This window comes from Protopterus annectens, chromosome 1.part0 (assembly GCF_019279795.1).
Source record: "Protopterus annectens isolate FY-2018-M chromosome 1.part0, PAN1.0, whole genome shotgun sequence".
In the NCBI taxonomy this organism is placed as follows: domain Eukaryota; kingdom Metazoa; phylum Chordata; order Ceratodontiformes; family Protopteridae; genus Protopterus; species Protopterus annectens.
In genome coordinates, this window is record NC_056725.1 from 1,297,810,742 (window position 1) to 1,297,833,530 (window position 22,789).

General features: G+C 38.2%; 1 protein-coding gene across 1 annotated transcript in view; it reads left to right on the forward strand.

Moving 5' to 3' along the window:
- Positions 1-22,789, forward strand: part of PVALB (parvalbumin) — a 117,110-nt gene that overhangs the window by 75,420 nt on the left and 18,901 nt on the right. Inside the window, exon 4 of the mRNA XM_044066257.1 lies at positions 13,799-13,908. Coding sequence (XP_043922192.1) covers positions 13,799-13,908 — 110 coding nt within the window. The remainder of the gene's footprint in view (positions 1-13,798; positions 13,909-22,789) is intronic.

A 22,789-nucleotide genomic window follows, 5' to 3' on the forward strand; every position in this document is an offset into this window, starting at 1 on the left:
TATTTCCAGCAGCTTCTGAATGAAGAAAACACCACAGAAGCTGTACTGCCCCAGAAACAGCCTACAATTAGAGAAGAAGAGGAGCCCATCTTAGAAGAAGTAAGAGCAGCACTAAGGAAGATGAAGTCAGGGAAAGCAGCAGGCTCAGAAGAGATCACAGCAGATATGATAAAGATGCCGGGTGAGATAGGGGAGAAATGGCTCCTGAGGGTACTAATAGCAGTGTGAAGAGAAAGGCGTATCCCAGGTGACTGGAGAATAAGCATATTTTTGCCAGTGTACAAGAGCAAAGTGGACATCCGCAACTGTGGGTAGTACAGAGGGATCAAATTCCTACCACACTGCATGAAAGTTCTGGAGAGGGTGACTGATAAACGGATACGCAGAGTAGTAGAATGTAAGATGGGAGATGAGCAGTTCGGATTCAGATCAGGATGCAGCCCAGCTGACCTGATGTTTGCAGTGAGACAGGTACTTGAGAAGATGCTAGAGATAATGAGAGTGTCCAACTGGGCATTCCTAGACTTGGAGAAAGCATATGACAAGGTCCCAAGAAAGATGATCTGGGCAGTACTGTGCTGGTCTGAAGTCCCAGAAACACTGGTAGAATTAGTGCAGGCTATGTACAAGGACCGAATGACTCAAGTACGAACAGTGTTCAGCCTCACAGAGGGGTTCCCAGTGGGAGTGGGTGTACACCAAGTTTCAACTCTGAGCCCACTGCTGTTCATACTGGTGATGGACAACGTTAGCAAACAGGTCAGAGGGGACAGATTCTGTAGAATCCTGGCTCTCACACAACAAACTAATTTCTCAACCCAAAGAAAACTAAACTCTTACTCTTTCTCCCAAAAAACCTCAATAATCTCAAAACAACTTTTACTATACTGTCCCTCAATAACACATCTATCACTGTTGAATCCAGCACAAAACTATTAAGAGTAACAATTGATGACCAACTAAAGTTTGATTTACATTTGCTTAACTGTATTAAAAAAACACCACACCAAAAGCTTGGACTCCTTTACTGCAACAAAAGATTCTTGGCAAACAATGCAAAAATAACCCTCTCATGCATACCTTCTTCCTACCCTAATGTGTAGCTGTCACATTTTTACTAATCTGAACTCCTCACTCTTAACTAAACTTGAATCAACCTACAACAAGGTAGCTAGTTTCACTGCACACCATACTTATGAGACTCACCACTGTCTCTCTCTAAAACACTTAGACTGGCTATAATTACCGCACCATCTCCTCTTCTCTCAACTACAGGTAATTCACTCTGTTATATACCAACACTCATTCTGCCCTAGCCTTACTCCTATAATCTCTAAATATTCCCCAACTAGGTCTCTACGCAGCACAGATCAAGACCTGCTACAAATATATAAACCCAAGACCAAAACTGGTTGCAACCTCTACAGCTTCAACCCTGCCTTATCCTGGAACAAACTCCCCTTAGAAATTAGATCCCTCAAAAACCCTAAAAAATTCAAAACAGCCACTAGAGAATACCTAAAAAAATCACTGGACTTGCCACTGTACCCATCCTCCTTAACTACTTTCCCTTTCATCTAATACTCTTATTACCTCCTCCCATCTCACTACTACATTTCTTCCTGCATACTGTCACTAGCCACCTTTCCTTGTGCATTTATCTAAACTTCTAATCTTTTATCAGCCTTTAACATCTATTTTTGGCATCACTCTGCCTCTCAGCTCCTCATTCATTTGTCTTTCTCCTCTACAGAATTAATATATATCAAAATGACAACAAACTAGTTTTGTAACATTGCTATTTATCAATAATGTATTGTTTTTTTTGTACTGGCATTGTGTTTACTACTGTCACTACCTCCATACCAACTACTTGTGAAAATCTAAAGTCACATTGTACATATTCATTGTATAATTATGATTACTTATTATCTACTTCTTTTTTATAAATATTCACTGTATAATTCTGATTATGATTGCTATTTCCTTTTTTAAATTGTATTTCACTGTGGAGCTTTTCTCTCCGGGTCTCTGCTGAAAACAAGCCACTCAGCTCAGTTGGACTAACCCGGCAAACAAATGTAAAATAAAATAAAATAAAATAAAAAGTTGCTGTATGCAGACAATGTGGCATTACAGACTCTGAGCAAGAACTTCAGCAAAGGATAGGAGAATGGAATGCAAAACTGAAGGCACATGGGATGATACTAAGCACATATAAGATGGTGGAAATGGTAGCAAACTGGGGAAATCAGAAGAAGCTGAGAACAGAGATGGAAGGGAAGATAGTGAAACAGGTAAGCAGCTTCAGGTATCTGGGAGGGATGGTTGAGGAGAAGGGAAATCTGAATGAAGAGGTCAAAGCTAGAATCAGAGGGGCTGCAGCCAACTGGCATAGAGTGTCAGGTGTAGTCTATGACAGACGAATGCCACAGAAGCTGAAAAGTAAGGTGTACAAGACAGTGGTGCAACCAGTACTACTGTATGGTACAGAAACCTGGGCAGTAAAGGCAGAACAGTTGAAGAAGCTAGAGGTGATGGAAATGAAGTGCCTGAGAAGGATGGTAGGGTGCACACTGTGGGACAGATGAAGACATAAATACATAAGAGCAGAAGCCAAAGTAGCTCCAACTGCAGAAAAGACCAAAGAAAACAGATTAGGGTAGTTGAACACGTGCAGAAAAGCAGAAGACGATCTGGTGAGGAAGATTTGGGACAGACAGGAAGAAGGTAAGAGGAAGTGAGGATGTCCAGCAAAGAGGTGGATGGATTGTGTGAAAGAAGATCTGCAACAGTCAGGCATGAGTGTTGAAGAAGGCAGGAGTGTGGCACTGAATCAAGAGAGTTGACGACAGTTAACATGCTACCCTGACCCCATGTAGAAAAAACTGGAAAAAAGGTGGCTGATGATGATATATTATTACACTGTAGAGGTGTGCTTGACTACAGTGGGCCTTTTCTGCTGCTCCTTTTAAGAAAGATCTGACTCGTTTGTTGTCCTATAGACTTTCCCTCAGAAAAGAACCCAAAGCACGGCTGCTCTCCTCAGATACTGTTATTCAGATGTCCTCAGAACAGTAGGGTACAGGGCAGTTCTTCAGAAGACACCAGACTAGAGTAGGGAAGAGTTATGTAAGACATGGTCCATTGTATCATGCTTTGAAATCCTTAAAAATATAATAAGCAAATTATTTAATGAAGGAATATAACACTACCCTAAGTGAAAAAGTATACACTGAAAATGCTTAAGTTTTATTTGAGTCACCACTATTGCTAATTATAACTACCAATGACGTTACCATAGTTCTGTGAAAGAAAAAAAATACTTGGATTTTCTTGTTCAAAATCAAAGTTTTTTCCATGTCCTGAAATTTAACAGGTCTCTTCTTTGAAGTGATCATCAGTGAAGTTTCTTCATCAAAAGATGATTCAACTGTCCTCATCTCTAGAGTGTATCTTCAGACCGTTGTTCCCTTCAAGCATCTTCTTTCTTTATGCAGAGAAGTGGTATGACAGTGAGAAAAAGCATGGCTGAGGGCATGTATATGTTCTCTGAAACACAGCTCCATTACGATCAGGTGTGAACATTTTCAGTGCTTACCTTGAGCTTTGTTCACTGTTGCAATCATTTAGTTCTCCATTTCCCTTCATTAAACAGCTCTCGTTTCTGCACAAATATATTTTGTTTAGTTTATTTTTCCCTCACAGAAATCAGGTTCCCCTTCCCCAAGGTCACTGATGGGGGTACTTTCTGATTTTCTGTCATCATACTTTTCAAACAGGTGACGCAAGGTCAAGTCCGCACTACACTTCCTCATTCAGTTGTTTGCATGTCTGAGAAAGGCAGACAAAAAGTGCTCTGCTGTTCTTCACATTTTCTGCAAATTTTTAAAATTCAGCAATCACACCAAGCAAGTGACTAAGGGGAAATTCATTTTAGTAAATAATAAGGAAGCTTATCATCTGCATTAAGCAATTAAGTTAATAAATATATTACATGTGAGCTTAAGCCATGTGATCACTGTTACTCTTGGCTGTTCTGCAGCAGTATTTAAATGTAATAAAATCATACCTAGCTTCTTCACAAGTTTATAAGCATAATAGTTAAAATGTTGATTTACTAGCTTTGTCAGACCCATGTCCAGTAGCATTTACAGTCGGGGTGGCTAATGCACGTCTAATCAAATAATGCAAGCTTCTTACATTGATGTGATGTCAGTACATCGATGAGAAAGCTATACATTTGGTGGAGGACAAAGCAAGAATGGCACATGTTGTTCCATCATGGAACAGCAGTAAAGAAGCCAAAAAATTTAAAATACAGCAAATTATGAGAATGCAACACGGCAGAACACAAATGGAAGGTAAAAACAACTGCTAGGAGTCATAGTGAGGTGTCATCACATCAGTCTACTTCAAGAGGTCGCACATGATCTTTAAGCGCTCAAAATAATTTATGTCTTTCCTCCGCATTTGCCCTACTGTACACAGTAGCAGTCATTTAAGAAGACATACGTCTTCACTTCCACTGTTGAGAAACAAAAATAAACCCAATTAATACATTCAAGCCAGTTCAGTGTGAGGTTATTTACAACTTGTTGCTTTTGAAAAAAATTTAAATTTACAAGAAGTAATAGTGAAACGAGTATATATATACATCACCTAACCATTACTCATCTGAACCAAGTGAAAATAAAGAGGTGTATAAAATGTGGGTAATAGGGAAACAGGAAGCACTAGTATTTGCTATTGCTTAGGTGATTGATGCTCAGAGCATCAAACCTAAATATTGCCAGCATCTTGTCATAATGGTTAGACTCAGAGAATAGAAAAAAGAGTGAATGTGGTATTTTCCCTACTTTTTGCTTCTTCTCTGACTTTCGGCATTAGTAGAGATATTATATGTATGTGTGTATATGTATGTGTGTGTGTGTGTGTGTGTGTGTGTGTGTGTGTGTGTATATATATATATATATATATATATATATATATATATGTGTGTGTGTGTGTGTATATATATATATATATATATATATATATATATATATATATATATATATATATATATTCTTCACATTTTATTAAATGCTTACTTTGCACCAACAAGGATATTTAATGCACTGTTTACCAGTTGCATACTCATTTCTAAAAATATTTTCCTGAAGAAGTTCTTGTCACAATTAAAGAATAAAAGTGCTCAACACCTGTTCTGCTCTGCTTTTTCTTATTTGCACAGTTGGAAGTTTTTGTTTGCATATATATATATATATATATATATATATATATACATACATATATATATATCCACATAGAAAGAGAGAGGAGATAAATTTATGTTTACAGTTAAATATGTTGACCTACAAAAACATCAACACCACTTTCATTGAACTCTGTACAAGGATAAACACATTCACCTAGAAATCAACTTGCCAGCTACAAACTGATTGAAAAGGAAAACAAAGGCTCTCATTTTAAGACTTGGAGATTAAGTAATACCAGATTCACTTTGCCTAAATACTGTGCACCATCCTTGACAATACCATTACACAAGACACTCATTCACACTGTACGTACTTACATATCCAGACATACACAACACTAAAGCTACCCTCTTATCTAGTCCTACTTTAATCCTAACCAGTAAAGATTCTCACTCACATTACCACCCATAATAGAAGCTGACGTAAACACTTTCAGCAATGTTCAGGGATGTTAACTGAAGTGAAGATTCATTAGCAAATCGCAGTTCACTTCGTCAACAGCATTAGCATTCAAAGTGAGCTGCTACCTCACACATACATACATATAGTTTTATATATGGGTCTACTTTACAAGAATGAAATTTCACTTACCCGAAACTCATAACACTTAGACGAAAAGGCAGACAGCACCAGCACACCGACTTCCCGGAACACCGACTTACCACTCAAGGTAAGTAACCGCTTGGCTATCCTAAACAGAAACATATACTGAAGAAAAACAAACCCACCTATATGCCCCCCACACCCTCTCTAACTAAATATACCAACTCCGAGATCGCACTACCGTGGGATTAATGGGCAAAGTTCAACAGGATGGCCAAGCCGTTACTTACCTGGAGTAGGAAGTTGGTGTTCAGGGATGTCTTTTCATCTCAACATTTTGAAAAATAAAATATATATATATATATATATATATATATATATATATATATATATATATATATATATATATATATATATATATCTATATAGTTTAGGGGAGTGTGGGGGTTACAATGCTACTCCCTGTAAAAAAAGTTTTTTCTGTTTTGTGACCTTTGACAATCTTGCTGTTTACACCAGTAACCTACCAAGGTTTAAGATTTTTTTGGCTCAAATAAATGCATTTTAATTTGCATTTATGATATGTACTATAATTTATTAACTAACGCAGTAATAATGTTATAATTACATTTATAATATGCATGCACATACATTAGTGTATGGGTATAATGCCTTTCACACATTCTGATCACCCACTGCACATGAAAGGGCAAAAGGTGGAGGTGTATCCATCTACATAAAGGATAAGCATACTTCAAGACTGGTCAAACAATATGACATGCTTGAGCTACTCCAACCATAGGAAAAATACATTGCTATATCCTTGATAACTACAGGTCCCTCACCATGAACTAAGAAAGACAGACATCTTCCCTGGATTTACTAGAATCACATACTATTCAGCCCAATACCATACTCGGGTGATTTCAACTACCCCTCCATTAACTGGGAAGAATACATCACCGCTAGCGTGCAAGCTCAAAGATTTCCAGACTTTGTCAATGCAAATGCCCTTGAGCAGATACTCTGTAGTCCCATTGGGGATACAAATGTCTTAGGCCTGGTACTCACAAATATGGGAGAGTGTTACACTCCAACCTCCAAGTGTGATGTCCTCACTGGTTAGATCAGATCACAAAGTGCTGTCCCTTGAAATAAATATAAAAGTAGAACTGCCACCTAACCCCAAAACCTTTAAGAACTTTTCTAAGGCAAACTACATCCTATTAAGTGATGGCATAGCTAGTTTCCAAACTCCCCCATACCCAGAAAACACTGAAGCTTATTCAGAGGCTTAACAAAAGCCATGTACAACCATATAAACAGATGAATAGAACGGTAGTACCAAATCAAAATAAGCCCAGTACAAACCACAAAAGAAGCCACCCTGTTAGACCACTGGTGTAAATAGGTTGTACAACAAAAGAAATAAAATCCTGTCTAGAAGTAAGAGAGAATATGCACAACAGTACAAAAACTTCCTTGTTAGTCTAAACAACCAAATCAGGAGACTAGTCAAGTCTTCAAAATCAAATATTGAGGCAAATATAGCCTCTCAAGCTAAGGATAACCATAAGGAATTGTATGCAATGTGCAGAAGTAGTTAAAGAAGGCATCACCTACACTCAGACAGAAGATATAACAAATCTGCTGGTCAAGAAATTCAGCTCAAATTTGACGACCCCATCATCTCTGGTTACCCCCAGGTCACAACAGCACTCTCTAAAGCTAAAAACACTGCTTCAATGGGTCCCAACAATATCCCAGGGTGCCTGTTAAATAGCTTGAAATAGGACCTATCAGGTCCACTAGAATCTCTATGTAACCATAGCCTCCAACCAACTTTGTCCCTGTGGAATTGAGGGCAGCAACCGACATCCCTGTGCATAAAGGGGGATCAACAACAGACCCAGGAAATACAGAGCCATAAGTTTGACTAGTTTTATATATAAAGCCATGGAAAGAATAATCATGGGCTTGTTAACAATACAGGAAACCTCCAAACACTGGACCCAACACAGTTTGGCTTTGTCAAGAAGAGGCCATGCCTGCTCAAATTGGTGGACTTTTTTGAGAAAGTCACTAGGGCCATGGATAAGGATAAACCAGTACATAATAGCTACTTTGACCTGGCTAAAGCATTTGACACAATTCCTCACTCAGATATTATAGATAAACTCACAAAACTGGGCATAAATCCCTATGTCACAAGATGGATAGCAAAATGGCTGAAGGACAAAACACATATTGTGAGAGTGAGTGAATCCAGATCCAGCAAGAGGCCAGTTACTAGTGGTGTGTCACATGGCTCGATACTGAAACCTCTCCTGTTCAGACTATACTTCTCTGCAGTCAAGGCTAATGCAGAAGGCCTTTGGCTAACTAGGTTTGCTGACTGCAAGTTGGAGGCAATCACTGAATCCCCCAGTGATGTGGATATGCTTCAAAAGGGTCTGACTCAGACAAATGATTGGTACCACAGCCATGGCCCAACTCTAATTGCAAAAAATGCATAATCATACCCTTGGGAAGTCAAATACACCTGCAAATTGCAACATTAATAGCACACCCCTAAGAATGGGCTCAGAGGTGAGAGATCTAAGCACACAGATGCATGGTAGCCTGAACTTTGACCTCCAAGTATCCACAAAGGTGCAGACTTCCTTCAATGTGGTAAAGCTTATAAGTAAAGCCATGGTATCCTGATACAAGGAAGTTATAGTCCCACTGTACTCGGCCCTCACTAGACAAATAATCAAGTGTAATACACCTTTTGGCATGTACTTGACCAGCACTTGCAATAGCTAGGAGTGGCCTCAGAGGTTCCTTACAAAGAAAATGCAGGGTGTAAACAACATGTTCTGTGCGGATGGACTGAAAGCCCTATCCCATTAATTTGTCTCCTACCAACTCTTTAAGTTGGATCTATACCTAACTTACAAAGCACTCACAAATCTAGCCCTGATGGAACTGTTACACATTTGCAAGATAAATTGCACAAAGGTCACCTGATCTGGGGATCTAAACCTGGTCTGTGACACGAACAAAACATGTTGGAGAGACAGATATGTGTCTCGGAGATTACCCCATCTCTAGAACAGGCTTCCCATTCACATAAAGCAGAGCCCTTACCTGACCCTATTCAAATGCAGTTTGGATGGGGAATCATAAATTCACTCCTGGGGTGGTACCTATGTCCCCTTATGGACAGGGGACAGTCTATAAAATACTCAAATGCATAGCCATTCTCTAGCCTTTAGGCATTGCATAGGCTTATAAGGGCTCTTAAAACATTAACCTAGTAATCTCCTATGAACCTTTTAAACAAGACACAGTTATTCATACTGGACCCAAGGAAAGCACTAATGATCAACTTAGTCTATATATAACAGTTCCAGAATTTTTAAGCAGAGACCAGTTGATTATTCAATAAATATTTACCTTTAGGTGGGTTGCTTATTTAGCAAGGAATGGGTACTCATTTAACCTGCATTAAAAAGTAACATCCTTACAATGAGTCATTACATATAAGAAATGTATTTGGTGTTCTCTTCTGTTGATTTAGTACCACAGGGAGTTTAGAAACTTAAAAATATATGATTGATAATCAGTGCTGGTATTAACATTTTTCAGACACCTTTTACTTATTCCTTTATGTAGCAACAGTACAACAGTTGGTTACACAGATGAAAACTCAGGAGTTTGTTTTGGTCTTACCTGCTGTCTTTCTTCTTCTCCTCCCCATTTTATTTGTTTCTCTACAGACCCCTAAGTCAGTGTTTCTTAAATGGTGGAAGCCAGCCTTCCTAGAAAAGTCATGGTATGCTTCAGAGCAAACCCTCACCCAACTAAGCCTGATTTATTTATTTATGTTATTGTATTTTATTTTTGTGGGAGCATGCTAATTGCAGAAGGATAACAGTCAACAGCAGCAAATAAACATACACACCTGACTACAAATGAAGAATAAAAGAATAATATGTGAAATCCACACTCTTTTTTGTTTCAAGTGGGTATTATTTTTTGTGGGGGGGGGTCTATTTCTGCACTATCATGCTGAAATTACCTGCTTAATCCAATTTAAGGTCACAGTGGAGCTGGAGATTACCCAAGCACTCCTCGGATACAATACTGACTGAAGTACTGTCCCATTGCAGGATGCACAGACCCACTAACTCTTACACAGCACCTACACTATGGACAATTTGAAGGAACGTCAATTCACTTAGATTGCACCTTGGGGATGTATGAGGAATATGAAGCACCTAATAGAAACCCACAAAGACACAGGAAGGACATGCAGACTCTGCACAAAAGGTGTGTCAGCTGGGAACTTAAGCAAAGAACCAAGCACTGTGAGACAATGACACCAACTTCATTACCAAGCACTGTGAGACAATGACACTAACTTCTGTACCAAGCACTGTGAGACAATGACACTAACTTCTGTACCAAGCACTGTGAGACAATGACACTAACTTCTGTACCAAGCACTGTGAGACAATGACACTAACTTCTGTACCAAGCATTGTGAGGCAGTGACACTAACTTCTGTACCAAGCACTGTGAGACAATGACACTAACTTCTGTACCAAGCACTGTGAGACAATGACACCAACTTCTGTACCAAGCACTGTGAGACAATGACACTAACTTCTGTACCAAGAACTGTGAGACAATGACACCAACTTCTGTACCAAGCACTGTGAGACAATGACACCAACTTCTGTACCAAGAACTGTGAGACAATGACACTAACTTCTGTACTACAGTGCTGACCTTCCATCTGTAAAGTGAAACATATGTGCTGGGGGGGGTTCAAGGTGACTTTTGTGTGCTGAGAGGGTGGCTCACTGAGAAAGCATCTGGCAACCTATCCTTCAAGACGAAGCCACTTAATTTGCATATTCCTTAAAATGACTATTTAAACTATAAATGCTAGTTTATTTCTAGTGGTATCTCCTGCAAGGTCTGAGATCATAGAAAACTTCACTTCTCACTCTGTGGTGAATTATGATGAGAACACATTTTCTTCTGTAACTGAAGAGTTTTTGGCTAACAAGACAGGCAGCCCATTTTACTTGTGTGTGTGTGTGTGTGTGTGTGTGTGTGTGTGTGTGTGTGTGTGTGTGTGTGTGTGTGTGTGTGTGTGTGTATGTCTGTGTTTATAAAAATGACACAGACAATTATTTTATAGTTGGACAAAACTAATTAAAACAAGTCTAAAATTTAGGAGTAAGCTGAGAGTAACAATACCTTCTTTTCAGGCACGGCCTGCTGCACTGTCTTCTTAAGAATTATATTCAATAAGCTAGTTTTGAGTAGATGCTGAACAAATAAAAGCCAGGATATTGAGAAGAAGATCACTCGCCCTCTGAAGCCTTAATGAAAGCTAGCATATGAAAATCATGGATCTTTCTTTCCTTGCCTCCACATCTTGCAACTTTTTCTATAAGTTAAATAGCTACTTAAATGCTACATCATTTATTTACTGTTTGAGTCTTCACTGGTTAGTCCTAAAGTAAAAACATATGGCTTTAGACAACCAAAAACATGTAAACAACGTACACATACGCTAAGCTATTTAATTCACGTATCCAAGCATTTCTTAGCAGAACAGGTATGCTGGCCCAAAAAAAAACTTTTTCTGCCATGATTTGAGCCACAGGCACATTTCTCATTGCATAATAATCACACAGTTTTACAGCCACAGAAGTATACTCATCTGTTCCTTTTCTAAAGTACTTGTCCTAGTGAGGATCATGATGGAATCAGGCAGAGTAGGCTGAAACAGATTGCTCTAGCCCTGGCAACAATCTGTGGCTCATACTGCAGCATGGACAATTTCTGATAGCAAGGATACATTAATACAAAAAGAACATTATATAATGTACAGATGTGCTTCCTGCAATACAAGAGGTTATAATATGAAACAAATACACTTTATATAAATTCATGTTTAAAATGTTGCCATTCAAATTGATAGTTACATATGTAAGGTGCACTCTGTGGATTAATATAGCAATAACCCACGCCTGGGTGTGGGTAATGCGGGATTTACCCACGGTTGTCTTTATTTGGTCCCGAGGGCGAAGCCCTCCGGACCAAACCACACCAACCGTGGGTAAATCCCGCATTACCCACACCCAGAAGTGGGTTATTGCTATTATACTATGACATTATTTAAGAAAAGAAATAATTACTTTTCTTAAATAATGGCATTGTATAATGCCTCTTTGCTGCCCTTCTGCAGCTGTCTGGTATCTGCGGCAGTTCTGATGTACTGCACATGCCTATGCAGTACATCAGAGCTGTGGCCAAAAGCAACGGAGAAAGCAAGATCTCCGTTGCTTTTTACTGTTTCACTATGTTAAATGGGTTTAACATAGCAAGACAGCTTTAAAATAAGCAACGGTGATGTCCGTTGCTTATTTTAAAGCTGTCTCGCTATATTAAACCCATTTAACATAGCAAAACAGTAAAAAGCAACGGAGATCTTGCTATCTCCGTTGCTTTTTTTTTTTAAACCTGTCTCGCTATGTTAAATGGGTTTAACATAGCGAGACAACTTTAAAATAAGCAACGGAGATGTCCGTTGCTTATTTTAAAGCTGTCTCGCTATGTTAAACCCATTTAACATAGCGAGACAGGTTTAAAAAAAAGCAATGGAGAAAGCAATATCTCCGTTGCTTTTTTCACACTGTGTCGCTATGTTAAAGGAGTTTAACATAGCGAGACAGCTTTAAAAAAAGCAACAGAGATCTCCGTTGCTTTTTTTAAACCTGTGTCGCTATGTTAAACTCCTTTAACATAGCGACACAGTGTTTTTAAAAAGACTTATACTAATGGAAAAAGTCCGGGTGACCGGACCTTTTTCCATTAGTATAAGTTAATTTACAACGTGCACGCTGGCCAATCAGCATGCACGTTTTGGAATATTAATGGGGGGGTCATGGTATAATATGAATTAAGACTGTGGCGTTTTGGTAATCAAACTAAGTTTTGGTAGATGCACTTCATGGGAATGTCTATTAAAGTGTCAGGTTTACATGATAAGAAATTTTGAACTGCAGAAATGTGAATCAAGTATGATAGATACGAAAGTCTGGAAATTTAATTTAAGAAGAAGATGATAGAAAGATATATAGATAGATTGTTTAACTGAATTTTTAATCAGAGTCGAACACTAATTACAAAAGAAAAAATTCTGCCTCAACCCAGAGAGAAGCAAATAAGAAAAACAAAGAAACAAAACCATGCATATACATTATATTATAGGTAGGTAATTTTGAAGAGTATACAATGTAAACAGAAGCAATCACAATATCCAATGTGGAGAGAAGCAGTCTCACAAGTGTGAGAATTTAAAAAAATATGTCCAGAAAAAAAAAATCAGGCTAAAAATTGAATATGTGAACAGGTGAACTAGTTTTATTAGCACCTACTGGGCAATATTGCTTATCTGCATCTTGAAGTTCTTTTCAAAGATGGCGCAGCTAGAAATATTGCAATATGGTCTTGGAGACTGTTCCCTTTGTACCCAGATTGCTTAGTACTGACACTGAATGATGTTCTATCATAGAGAGTTTTACTCTTGGTCTGATTTGTAGCCAAATGATTTTACTAAAGAACATTGGCCATAATGTAAGATGGTCTTCATCAGTTTCAGCACTACTAAACTTAAATTGTAATTCTTTAGTTAATTTTGAAGTGTTTTATAGACAAATGTCACACAGTTCTAAAGGCACATCTCTGCACTTCCTATTATGATTTTACACCCCCCCCCCTTTTTTTTCTTTGTGGAGGTTTAAGTTTGTTTTCATGAAACACGGAGTATGCATACTTTGCAAAGCATTTCTGTTTATGATACTTGTATGTTTTTGCTTGCTGTAATATGCCTAAATGATCAAGAACTAGCCCTTAATAAGAAGCTGAAAAGAAATAAAGGTTTGTGTTGCATCACAAATAATGTATGTTTATTATATTTCATTTAGAGATTTTCTGAAGTGTTTTGTGGCAGACAGTAGAGTTCTGAGTGACAAGGAGACCAAAGAGTTCCTCAAGGCAGGGGACAAAGATAACGATGGTAAAATTAGTGGCGATGGTAAGTACTTTTTAATTGTAGTTATTTTCCTGTTGGTCTCATCTCCTAGCAGCCATGGGCTATGATTTAATTATGTATCTAATTAACAATACATTTTCTTTTCCCCTAAGCTCATTTTGTTGACTTTGCCTCAGCACCTACTACACCTAGATCAATTTTCACAAAGTAGGGTTGTGGAAAGCTTTACCATCCATTTGAAAAAAAAAAAAAAAAAAAAAAGACAAGACACTGCACCAGTTTAGTATAACATATTGCATGATAACTATAAATATTAATCAGATGAGGTCAGAAAAGATTGAGGAGAGAGAGTGCAAAAGCGATTTACAAGAGAACAATGGGAGGATATATACAATGTTTCCAAGTATACAACAAAGTCCAGAAGGTTTAGGATCTTTGCTTGAAAGTGTTTGCATAGGTATTTCTATATCTCAAGCATACTTTAAAGAATTTTCCCCAGGTAAACAGGAAATGTTGGAGGTGTGATGGGGAAGAAATAGGTAAGTAGAAACATATGTTTTCTGGGGGTATATATCATATTATCGAAACCTCACTCCATTAAACATCTCTTTAAGGACCCATTTTCATCAAAACCTGAATTTGAATGATCGTTCCATTGAACTTTTTCCCAGGGTAAGTAACTAGTGGGCCATCACGGGGAATTTGCTCTTTTCCCCACTGTAATGTGATCTCGTAGTTGGTATATTTAGTTGGGGGGAATAGCCCCCACCATGGTGTTTTTTTCTTTTTTTGATGTGGTCATTAGGTTGGCCCACTGGTTACTTACTGTGGGAAAATGTTGGATGGGATGATTGTTCGTATGTTGACATTATCCTTGTAACTGGAGCTTTTCTCCCCGGGCCTCCACTGAAAAGGGACCTGTGTCCAGTTGGACTTTCCCTGTAAACAAATGTAAAATAAAATAAATAATAAATAAATTGCTGTAATTAAGGAAATTATTTTTTAAGCCGAGGCACAGGATCTGAATTGCTTTGACACAGTAAGGCCTTAAAAAGTTAATTCTTTTGGCTGCCACAAAAGCAATTACTTTAAAATGGAAATCAAAGTTTAAACCAACTGTATTTAAGTACTGAATATTATAGAAAATAATAGAAAATAATAGGAAATGGAAGGAGCGAATTACATAGAAAGAAATGGAAATTGTGGGAATAATATATGCAGACTAATGCTCAGGAGGAGGAATGAGGTTTAAGGGAAGACATAAATTCAGCAATTTAATGCAATATGGAACTAATGATAGTTACAAGGAAAGAAAAGATATGTGTTGTATAACATATGTAAATGGAAGAAATGTTAATATGGTTTGTTTTCTGTTCTGGTAGTGTATGTTTGTGTATGTCTTAACTGATGATTTAATAAAGGTGTTTAAACATACTTTTTGTGTGCATGAATGCAGGTGTATCATCAGCAGCATAAAAAGCCTTATATGCCAATTCTACAATCAGTGCGCCACTTAGTTTGGAGAGTGCTCATTCAAGGAAGGATGCAAGCACCTACTGAAGCAGCTTTAGAGGAACACACAGGCTGTTAAGGGAGGGATAATAGGCTGTCAGTTCAATATGAGGACAAGATGGTGCCTAGGCTATGCAGACTGTCCCAGTTCTTAATACCAGACTCTTGCCTCCACCAGGAAATTAATGGGTTGGAGGAACAAATAGATCAACTGGTTTCAGGAAATGGAGCCACTGGGCTGATCCTGCTGACCCAGAAAATAATTATTTTTTGAAGGCAGTTAGGATTTTGCTCTACAACAATACTGCACAACATCCATTTTTTTAATTCCTCAAAAAATCTAAACTTGCAGTGTAGGAAAATACTTTGTTAAATACTTTTCTAAAAATAATTAAATTATATGAAGTTTATTATGTGACTTTAGAAGAAATGGCTTTACAGACTCACCCTGTTATGACATCCACATACTCTCCACACTCTATACCCCCCAAGCATACATGGAATCTCCCTCCTGATACAGAGAGTTCTATACCACAGTACTGGTGCTGCAGCACTACAATTACTACCAGCTCCTTTGTACCCCCCAAGCATACATGGAATCTTCCTCCTGATACAGAGAGTTCTATACCACAGTATTGGTGCTGCAGCTCTACAGTTACTACCAGCTCCTTTGTACCCCCCCCCCCCCAGCATACATAGAATCTTCCTGCTGATACAGAGAGTTCTACACCACATTACTGGTGCTGCAGCACTACAATTACTATCAGAACCTTCCAAAGGGAAACAGACTTTAACAGGAAGAACTAATTAAGGGTGAATTTAAAGGGACTTCCACCATGATGTTTTTCTATTTTAATATTTTATTAAATTTAAAAGTAAATTATAATTTATTTCTATGAGCTAAATGTGAACTAAAAGAAAAAGAAAATTATATACATAAGAAAACATAAGGAAAACACAGAAGGATAAAAGGCACTAGCTAGGGAAAAACAAAGTAACAGGAGTACATATGAAGAATAAATATCAGGAGTGCACAAAAAGAGAAAAACATTTCATGTTCAGTTTCACCATCTTAAATGCAGTCACTTCCACTGACCCATAATGAAATTGCTTATAATCATACAATGTTTCATATTTACAAAATTCTACTAAGACGTTTCATCAGTGCTCTATTGAAAATACAGGTAGAGTATTATTTGCAGTGCTGTAATATTAATTTTTTAATTTATTTTTCTTGCAGACAGTTAACTCCAATCACACACCTGAACAGATAAGCTAGTTGGTGCAGTGGTGCATAAACTTTACTTGCAGCTTCTACTCACTCATTTCTAATTACCCATTACCACTTAAGTTGCAGACAAGTTCAACAGCAATGACTAATATCAAAGAATATAAACATGTTCATTAAAAATCATGTTTTAAGTTGCAAAATGATTTCATATACATTAATAGAAAAGAAAATAAACAATAATAATTTTTCACTATAATATACATTTTTATTTTAACAATTTTCATTCATTCAACATTGCATTAATTCCTCAGTTCCTGCTTTCCCTTAAAAATTACATGAACCATTCATTTCTCACCCTCCCTTAAAGTTCACTCCTCCCCAAGCATTTTTCTGTGTGTAATATTCCCACAATTTCACTTTATTTTCATGAAATTATTGCATTCCCTTTGCTATAGATCCCACCTACAATTCTTTCACCTACTTTAAAATGTTCAAACATTCATTATGTTATTTTTTAGATTTCAGTGATTACGAAACTTAGAAAGGCTTTACCATGTCTAAATAATTAAAATCATATGATTTAGCTCAAAAGAGTTGTTTTCTTTGTTATTACCATTTGCTTCCCCAAGATGTCTGCCAAAGAATTCTGTAGGGAATTTTTAAAATCTGCCAACTCATTACATTTCCAAAAAAAAAAAAATCCCATTTCCTTCCTTCATCCTTTTCACATGTCCAACATTTGCTATCTACCTAAGGAAAACTCCTTTAAAGACTACCTGAAGTGTTAAAATACCTATACGTACACGTTAATGCAAACACCCTCAACTTTCTGGACTTTGCTGCATACGTGGGAGTCCCAACAGATTTCTTCCCACTGTTCTTTTTCCTAATAATGTCAGATGTTCATCTCTGCCCTGGACTCACACTATGTCTATTAGTTATGACATAATGTTCCTTCGCCATCTCTTTAAGATCATCTTAGACTGCTGAATATTTGAACTGAAGTCATTCATATTTCCCTGTTACTTGACAATTGTTTTCTTTTGTTTCTTTCATCTTGAAGCTCATCATACTTTATTGTTAAATCATTTATCTTTTATAATGACTTACCCTTTTTATAGGTTGGTTGCTATTACTTGCAAATGTTCTAACACCTTAGTCTAAGACTGCATCATGCAGAGGGAGGAAGCACATCTCCAGAATCTGATTTATTTGCTAAGAGACCGTTAAATATTTATTTTCAAAGCAGATGCAGTTGGCATAATGGTTAAGGTCTTTGCCTCCCATGCACAAGGTATAAGGTTTGATCCTGACATTCATCCAATACCTGTATGGAGTTTGCATATTCTCCTTGTGTCTCTTTGGGGGTGCACCCACCTACCAAAGCTATGTAGAGTGCTTCCACCTCAAACTCACCCAAGAATGGAGTTGTTGGTAGCAGCACAGATGTTATATGGTGCCTACTAGGGGAAGAGTTGTATAGACTAACTGCTTTGGGCATCAAACTGTGGTACTCAGTATCCTTTAGATAAGAGAAGATGGATCACAAGCTGTGTGTTATATTATGACACTCAGTAGTGTAAAAATTATCTGTATGTGATTTGTTTGCATTAACTAATGTCACATAAAAATGGGCATAGGTATTCGCCAGTGATAAGTGGGTTCACAACTACTCTGTCCTACTCCAGGAACCCATTCTAACAATCAGAGGAATCTATGTGCCCCTATTGGCGAATATGTGCCTGAAACTGACCTGTTCATTAAGCTACTGCCCATCTGGTGTCCAAATTGCCCAGCTTGGGTTAGCTGGACGTAAAACCAATTGACCTACCAAACATGAACTAAAGATTGCTACTGTCAATATAGGTCATATTCAATATGGGTCCACTGACAAGATGCAGCTTGAAAGTGAATGACATGATAGTAAGGAGGAAGCTGGACATTCTCTGTAACCAATACACAAGAAGAAAGGGCAGTACAGCAAAACCACTTGGTTTAAGATCCAGAGTCTACTACTCAGGGGGAAAGATAGATGAGAAATTGTATAGTAATTGTGGTGAGGGAGAGGTTTCAGAATACAGTGTGGAATGTCATCAGAATCAGTGACAAACTCATGGCAATCAGACTGCATTGTAATTAAATGGCAGTATTTATAATCTCAGCCTATGCCAAGCAGCAGGGTTGTGATAGTGAGGAAAAGACAGCATTCAGGCAGGAGTTGTAGCACCTATTAGATAAAACAGGACAACATATTGAAAACAAGGATACTAAATACATATATCGGGACAGACAGGACAGGAAATGAGGACTGCCTGGATCCACCTTGGTGGGGCAACAGGAATAAAGAAAGAGAGGTGTTCTAGACTTCTGCCTGGCAAATGGCTTGATGGTAGCCAACATATAGCTCAGCAAAAGAGACAGTCAGAAGGCTGCATACAAGAAAGACCAACATGCAACTCATGTTGACTTCCTCCTAGAAAGGAAAGCACATTGGGGTAGAATCAAATATTGCAAAATCATCCCCAGTGAAATAGTTGGCCCCCCACAAGCAGTGGTCAGGGAAGGCTTTAACGTTAACAGAGTAAGCTGAAGACCTGGAAGGTGTCCATGGAGAAAGTACAAAAGTTAAAAGAAAAACTCAGAGCTCTAGCACCTCATGAAGAAGGGGAAATAGGCAACGCCTCAAAACAGCATGTGTGTGGAGTATAGGTTAGTCATACAACTGAATCTAGTATGAAAATATGGTATGTAAGGAAAACTGTTGGTGGAATGCAGGAGTCCAGGAAGTCATCAAAAAAAAAAAGTGGGAGTGCAACGTGGGAGGTAGAAATGATGGATCAGGATAATAAGGAAAACTAGTTGGCTAACAATCAGGCTAAAAGAATAGTCACAATAGTAAACAACAAGGCATCAGAGGAACTCTACCAGCTTCTGGAAAGTAACTCAGTATATGGCACAAAGTAACTCTACAAGGCTGCAAGACAAAGGCAGAAAGATAAAGAAGATAGCTATCAGATAAACATTCATGAGGTATACCGGCAACAACCTGCTCATCTATCAATGGGACATCAAAGGCAGATGGAAGGAGTACTTCCAGCAGATTCTGAATGAAGAAAACCTCACAAAAGCTGTACTGCACCAAACACAGTCTATGAAGAAAGAAGAAGAGGACCCCATTCAGGAATTAGTAATAACAACACAACTGTGGGCAGTATAGAGGTATCAAACTTGTGTCACACTGCATAAAAGCTCTGGAGATGATGACAGATAAATGAATATGCAGAGTAGGAGAAAGTAAGATGGGAGGTAAGAGGTTTGGATTCAGATCAGGATGCAGCACAACTGACCCAGTGTTTTCAGTGAAACAGACAGTTCAGAAGAAACTAGAGTTGAGGAAAGAGTCCAACTGGGTATTGCAAGAAACGGAAAATGCATGTGATAAGGAACCAAGAAAGATGATTTGGGAAATCTTGTGATGGTTCAAAGTCCCAGAAACATTGGTAGGATTAGTGTAGGCTATGAACAATGATCCAGTGACACAAGTACAGTGTTTAGACTCACAGAGAGGTAGCCAGTGGGAGTAGGTGGTTTGGCTTTGAGCCCACTGCTGTTCATACTGGTGATGGACTAAATTAGCAAACTGGTTGGAGGGGACAGATCAACAAAGCTACTGTATTCAGATGATGTGTCCTTACAGACTCTAAGCAAGAACTTCAGCAAAGGATGGGGGGAAGAAATGCAAAGGTGAAGGCACATGGGACAAAACTGAGTACAGATAAGACAGTTGTAAAGGCAGCACATGGGGGAAGTCAGAAGAAACTAAGAATTGTGATAGAAGGGAAAATAGTGTAATACGTTAACAGCTTGAAATATGTGGGGTGGTTGAGGAGAAGGTAAGAAAAATGAGGAGGCCAAAGTTAGAATCAGAGAAGCTGCAGCAAATGGTGCAGAGTGACAGGTGTAGTGTATGACATACGAATTCCAAAGAAGCTGAAAAGTAAAGTGCACAAAACAGCGCTGCCACCAATTCTACTATATGGTACAGAAACCAGTCAAGGCAGAGCATATGAGGGAGACAGAGGGGATAGAAATGAAATGCTTCAGATGGGTGGTAGGATGAACACTGTGGGGCAGACAAAGAAGTGAGAACATCAGAGTAGGTGCCCAGTTTGCTCCAGTTGCAGAGAAGATCAAAGAGGACAGATTACAGTGGTTTTGGGCACATTTGCAGAAGACAATCTGGTGAAGATTTGGGACAGACAGGAACAAGTCAAGAAGAAATTGTGGCATCCAGCAAAGGGACGGATGGATCACGTGAGAGAAGACTGCAGCAGTTAGGCATGACTGTTGAAGAAATTAGGAGAATGACACTGAATTGAGAGAGATGGCAGCAAATGAAGGAACATCTAGCACCTATGAAGAAAATTGGAAAAAAGGGGGTGATGATTATGAGCCTTATGTATGTCTTCCTTAAAATATTCAGCCAGAGATTGAATGCTTTTCTTCACCTTTACTTCCCTTGTGTTTTTAAATATTTCTTTCTTTGCCTTTAAGTAATTTCATCAAAGTTCCTGAAAAGGACGAAAATCCGATTATTTGTGAAGGTTCTTATATTCTTTGGGCTTGTCCATTGCTTGAGATACATTTTTCAGAATTATTACAGACATTTACACTTCCATTTCTAAGGTGGATTCCTTGCCAGTACATTAAGCTCTAACTGGACTGTAAGAGAAGGAAAACCTTTTATTCCAGTCTAGGTTACAAAATGATTCTTCTTATGTAAATAAAATTATCTTAATCCAGAAATCTAAAAACAAAATGCAAGGCATAGAAAACAGAGTAAAACTTTAGATAAATAGTACCTTTACTTGTACATCTTTTCCCTTGCAGATTCCTTCTGTCACCATCACCGAATATGTCTAATATACTTAATTTTCTTGACTAAAGCAGTAGTAAATCAGAAGTAGCTCTTTAGAATGAGCAGACACAGTTATTACTTCTGCACCTTCCCATGTATATTTAGTACACAACCACTGTGAGATCCAGGCCTCATTCAAGCTGAAAAATGAAAGGGAAGTCAATTCCATAAGGTTCATTTCTCCCCGTGATTTCCAGTTTCTGACATAATTTTAGTTTCCAAACTATGGAATAGATGAAAGACTACCACTAGCTCCCTGATATGCCGACCTCTGCTTAACACTGCTCTCAGCATACAGATACTTTGCAGGATCTGTAGTGACCAGAGTAATAGTTGTGAACTACACTCATTCAAGGTGCTTCTTTTTCATTGCAATATTTAATCCTGAATGAACTGAAGTAAGTACTTTTGTCATGGTGTACATCATGGGGTTTCTTATGCGTTAAACATAAAGGTTGCAGCGATGTTACCGACACTGTTCTTCTCAGGGATGGGATACACTTCTCCCCCTCGACTACAACACATCATTTCATCAGCAAAGCCTGAGTCGTGTCAACTTCCATTATAATAATGAAAATCTCCTGCTTACACAAAAGGGAAAAGGATCTCACATGATTACTTACAAGCAGCATGTGTTCGGTGCTCCAGGGCTGGAAGCGGTAATCGACTGTGTTGCCGTTGCCACAACAATGCATTTTTGTACCATTTTATTCACTTATAGAATAACAGGGGTGGATAAATTTTGAATGTCAATCACTGTGGTGGCTAAACAGTGCTTGAATTTAAAGGAATACTGCACACCTCAGCAGTGCTGAAATGAGGTCCTCTTGGGCCTAGGGCTGTAAATTAGGACGGACCTTGACCAGCCAGTATGTACTGTAATACCACTTACATAGCACAGTATGATGATGACCATGCTGCTTGTAATACCCATGTCACTGATAGTTTGAGGACCTGCCTATGCACAAAGAGAACACAGACTGGAGGCTTCATGTAAGAAATCCTAACAAATCTATTCAGCACAGTAGCGTTCAGAAATACCAGGATTATGATGCTTTAGTGGCAGCTCCATTCACCACAGGATTATAACCCAGTCTTTCAGGACTTTACAGGTCAGTTGGAGTTAAAGATCAATCATATTATTGGAAACACGGCCTGCATATTGTCTCTGCACTGTAAATAAACATTATGATCATCCTGACATGAGTTAATCACCAGACAATATAAAATGCATATTTTGCAGTTGCTGTTTACTAAAGCCT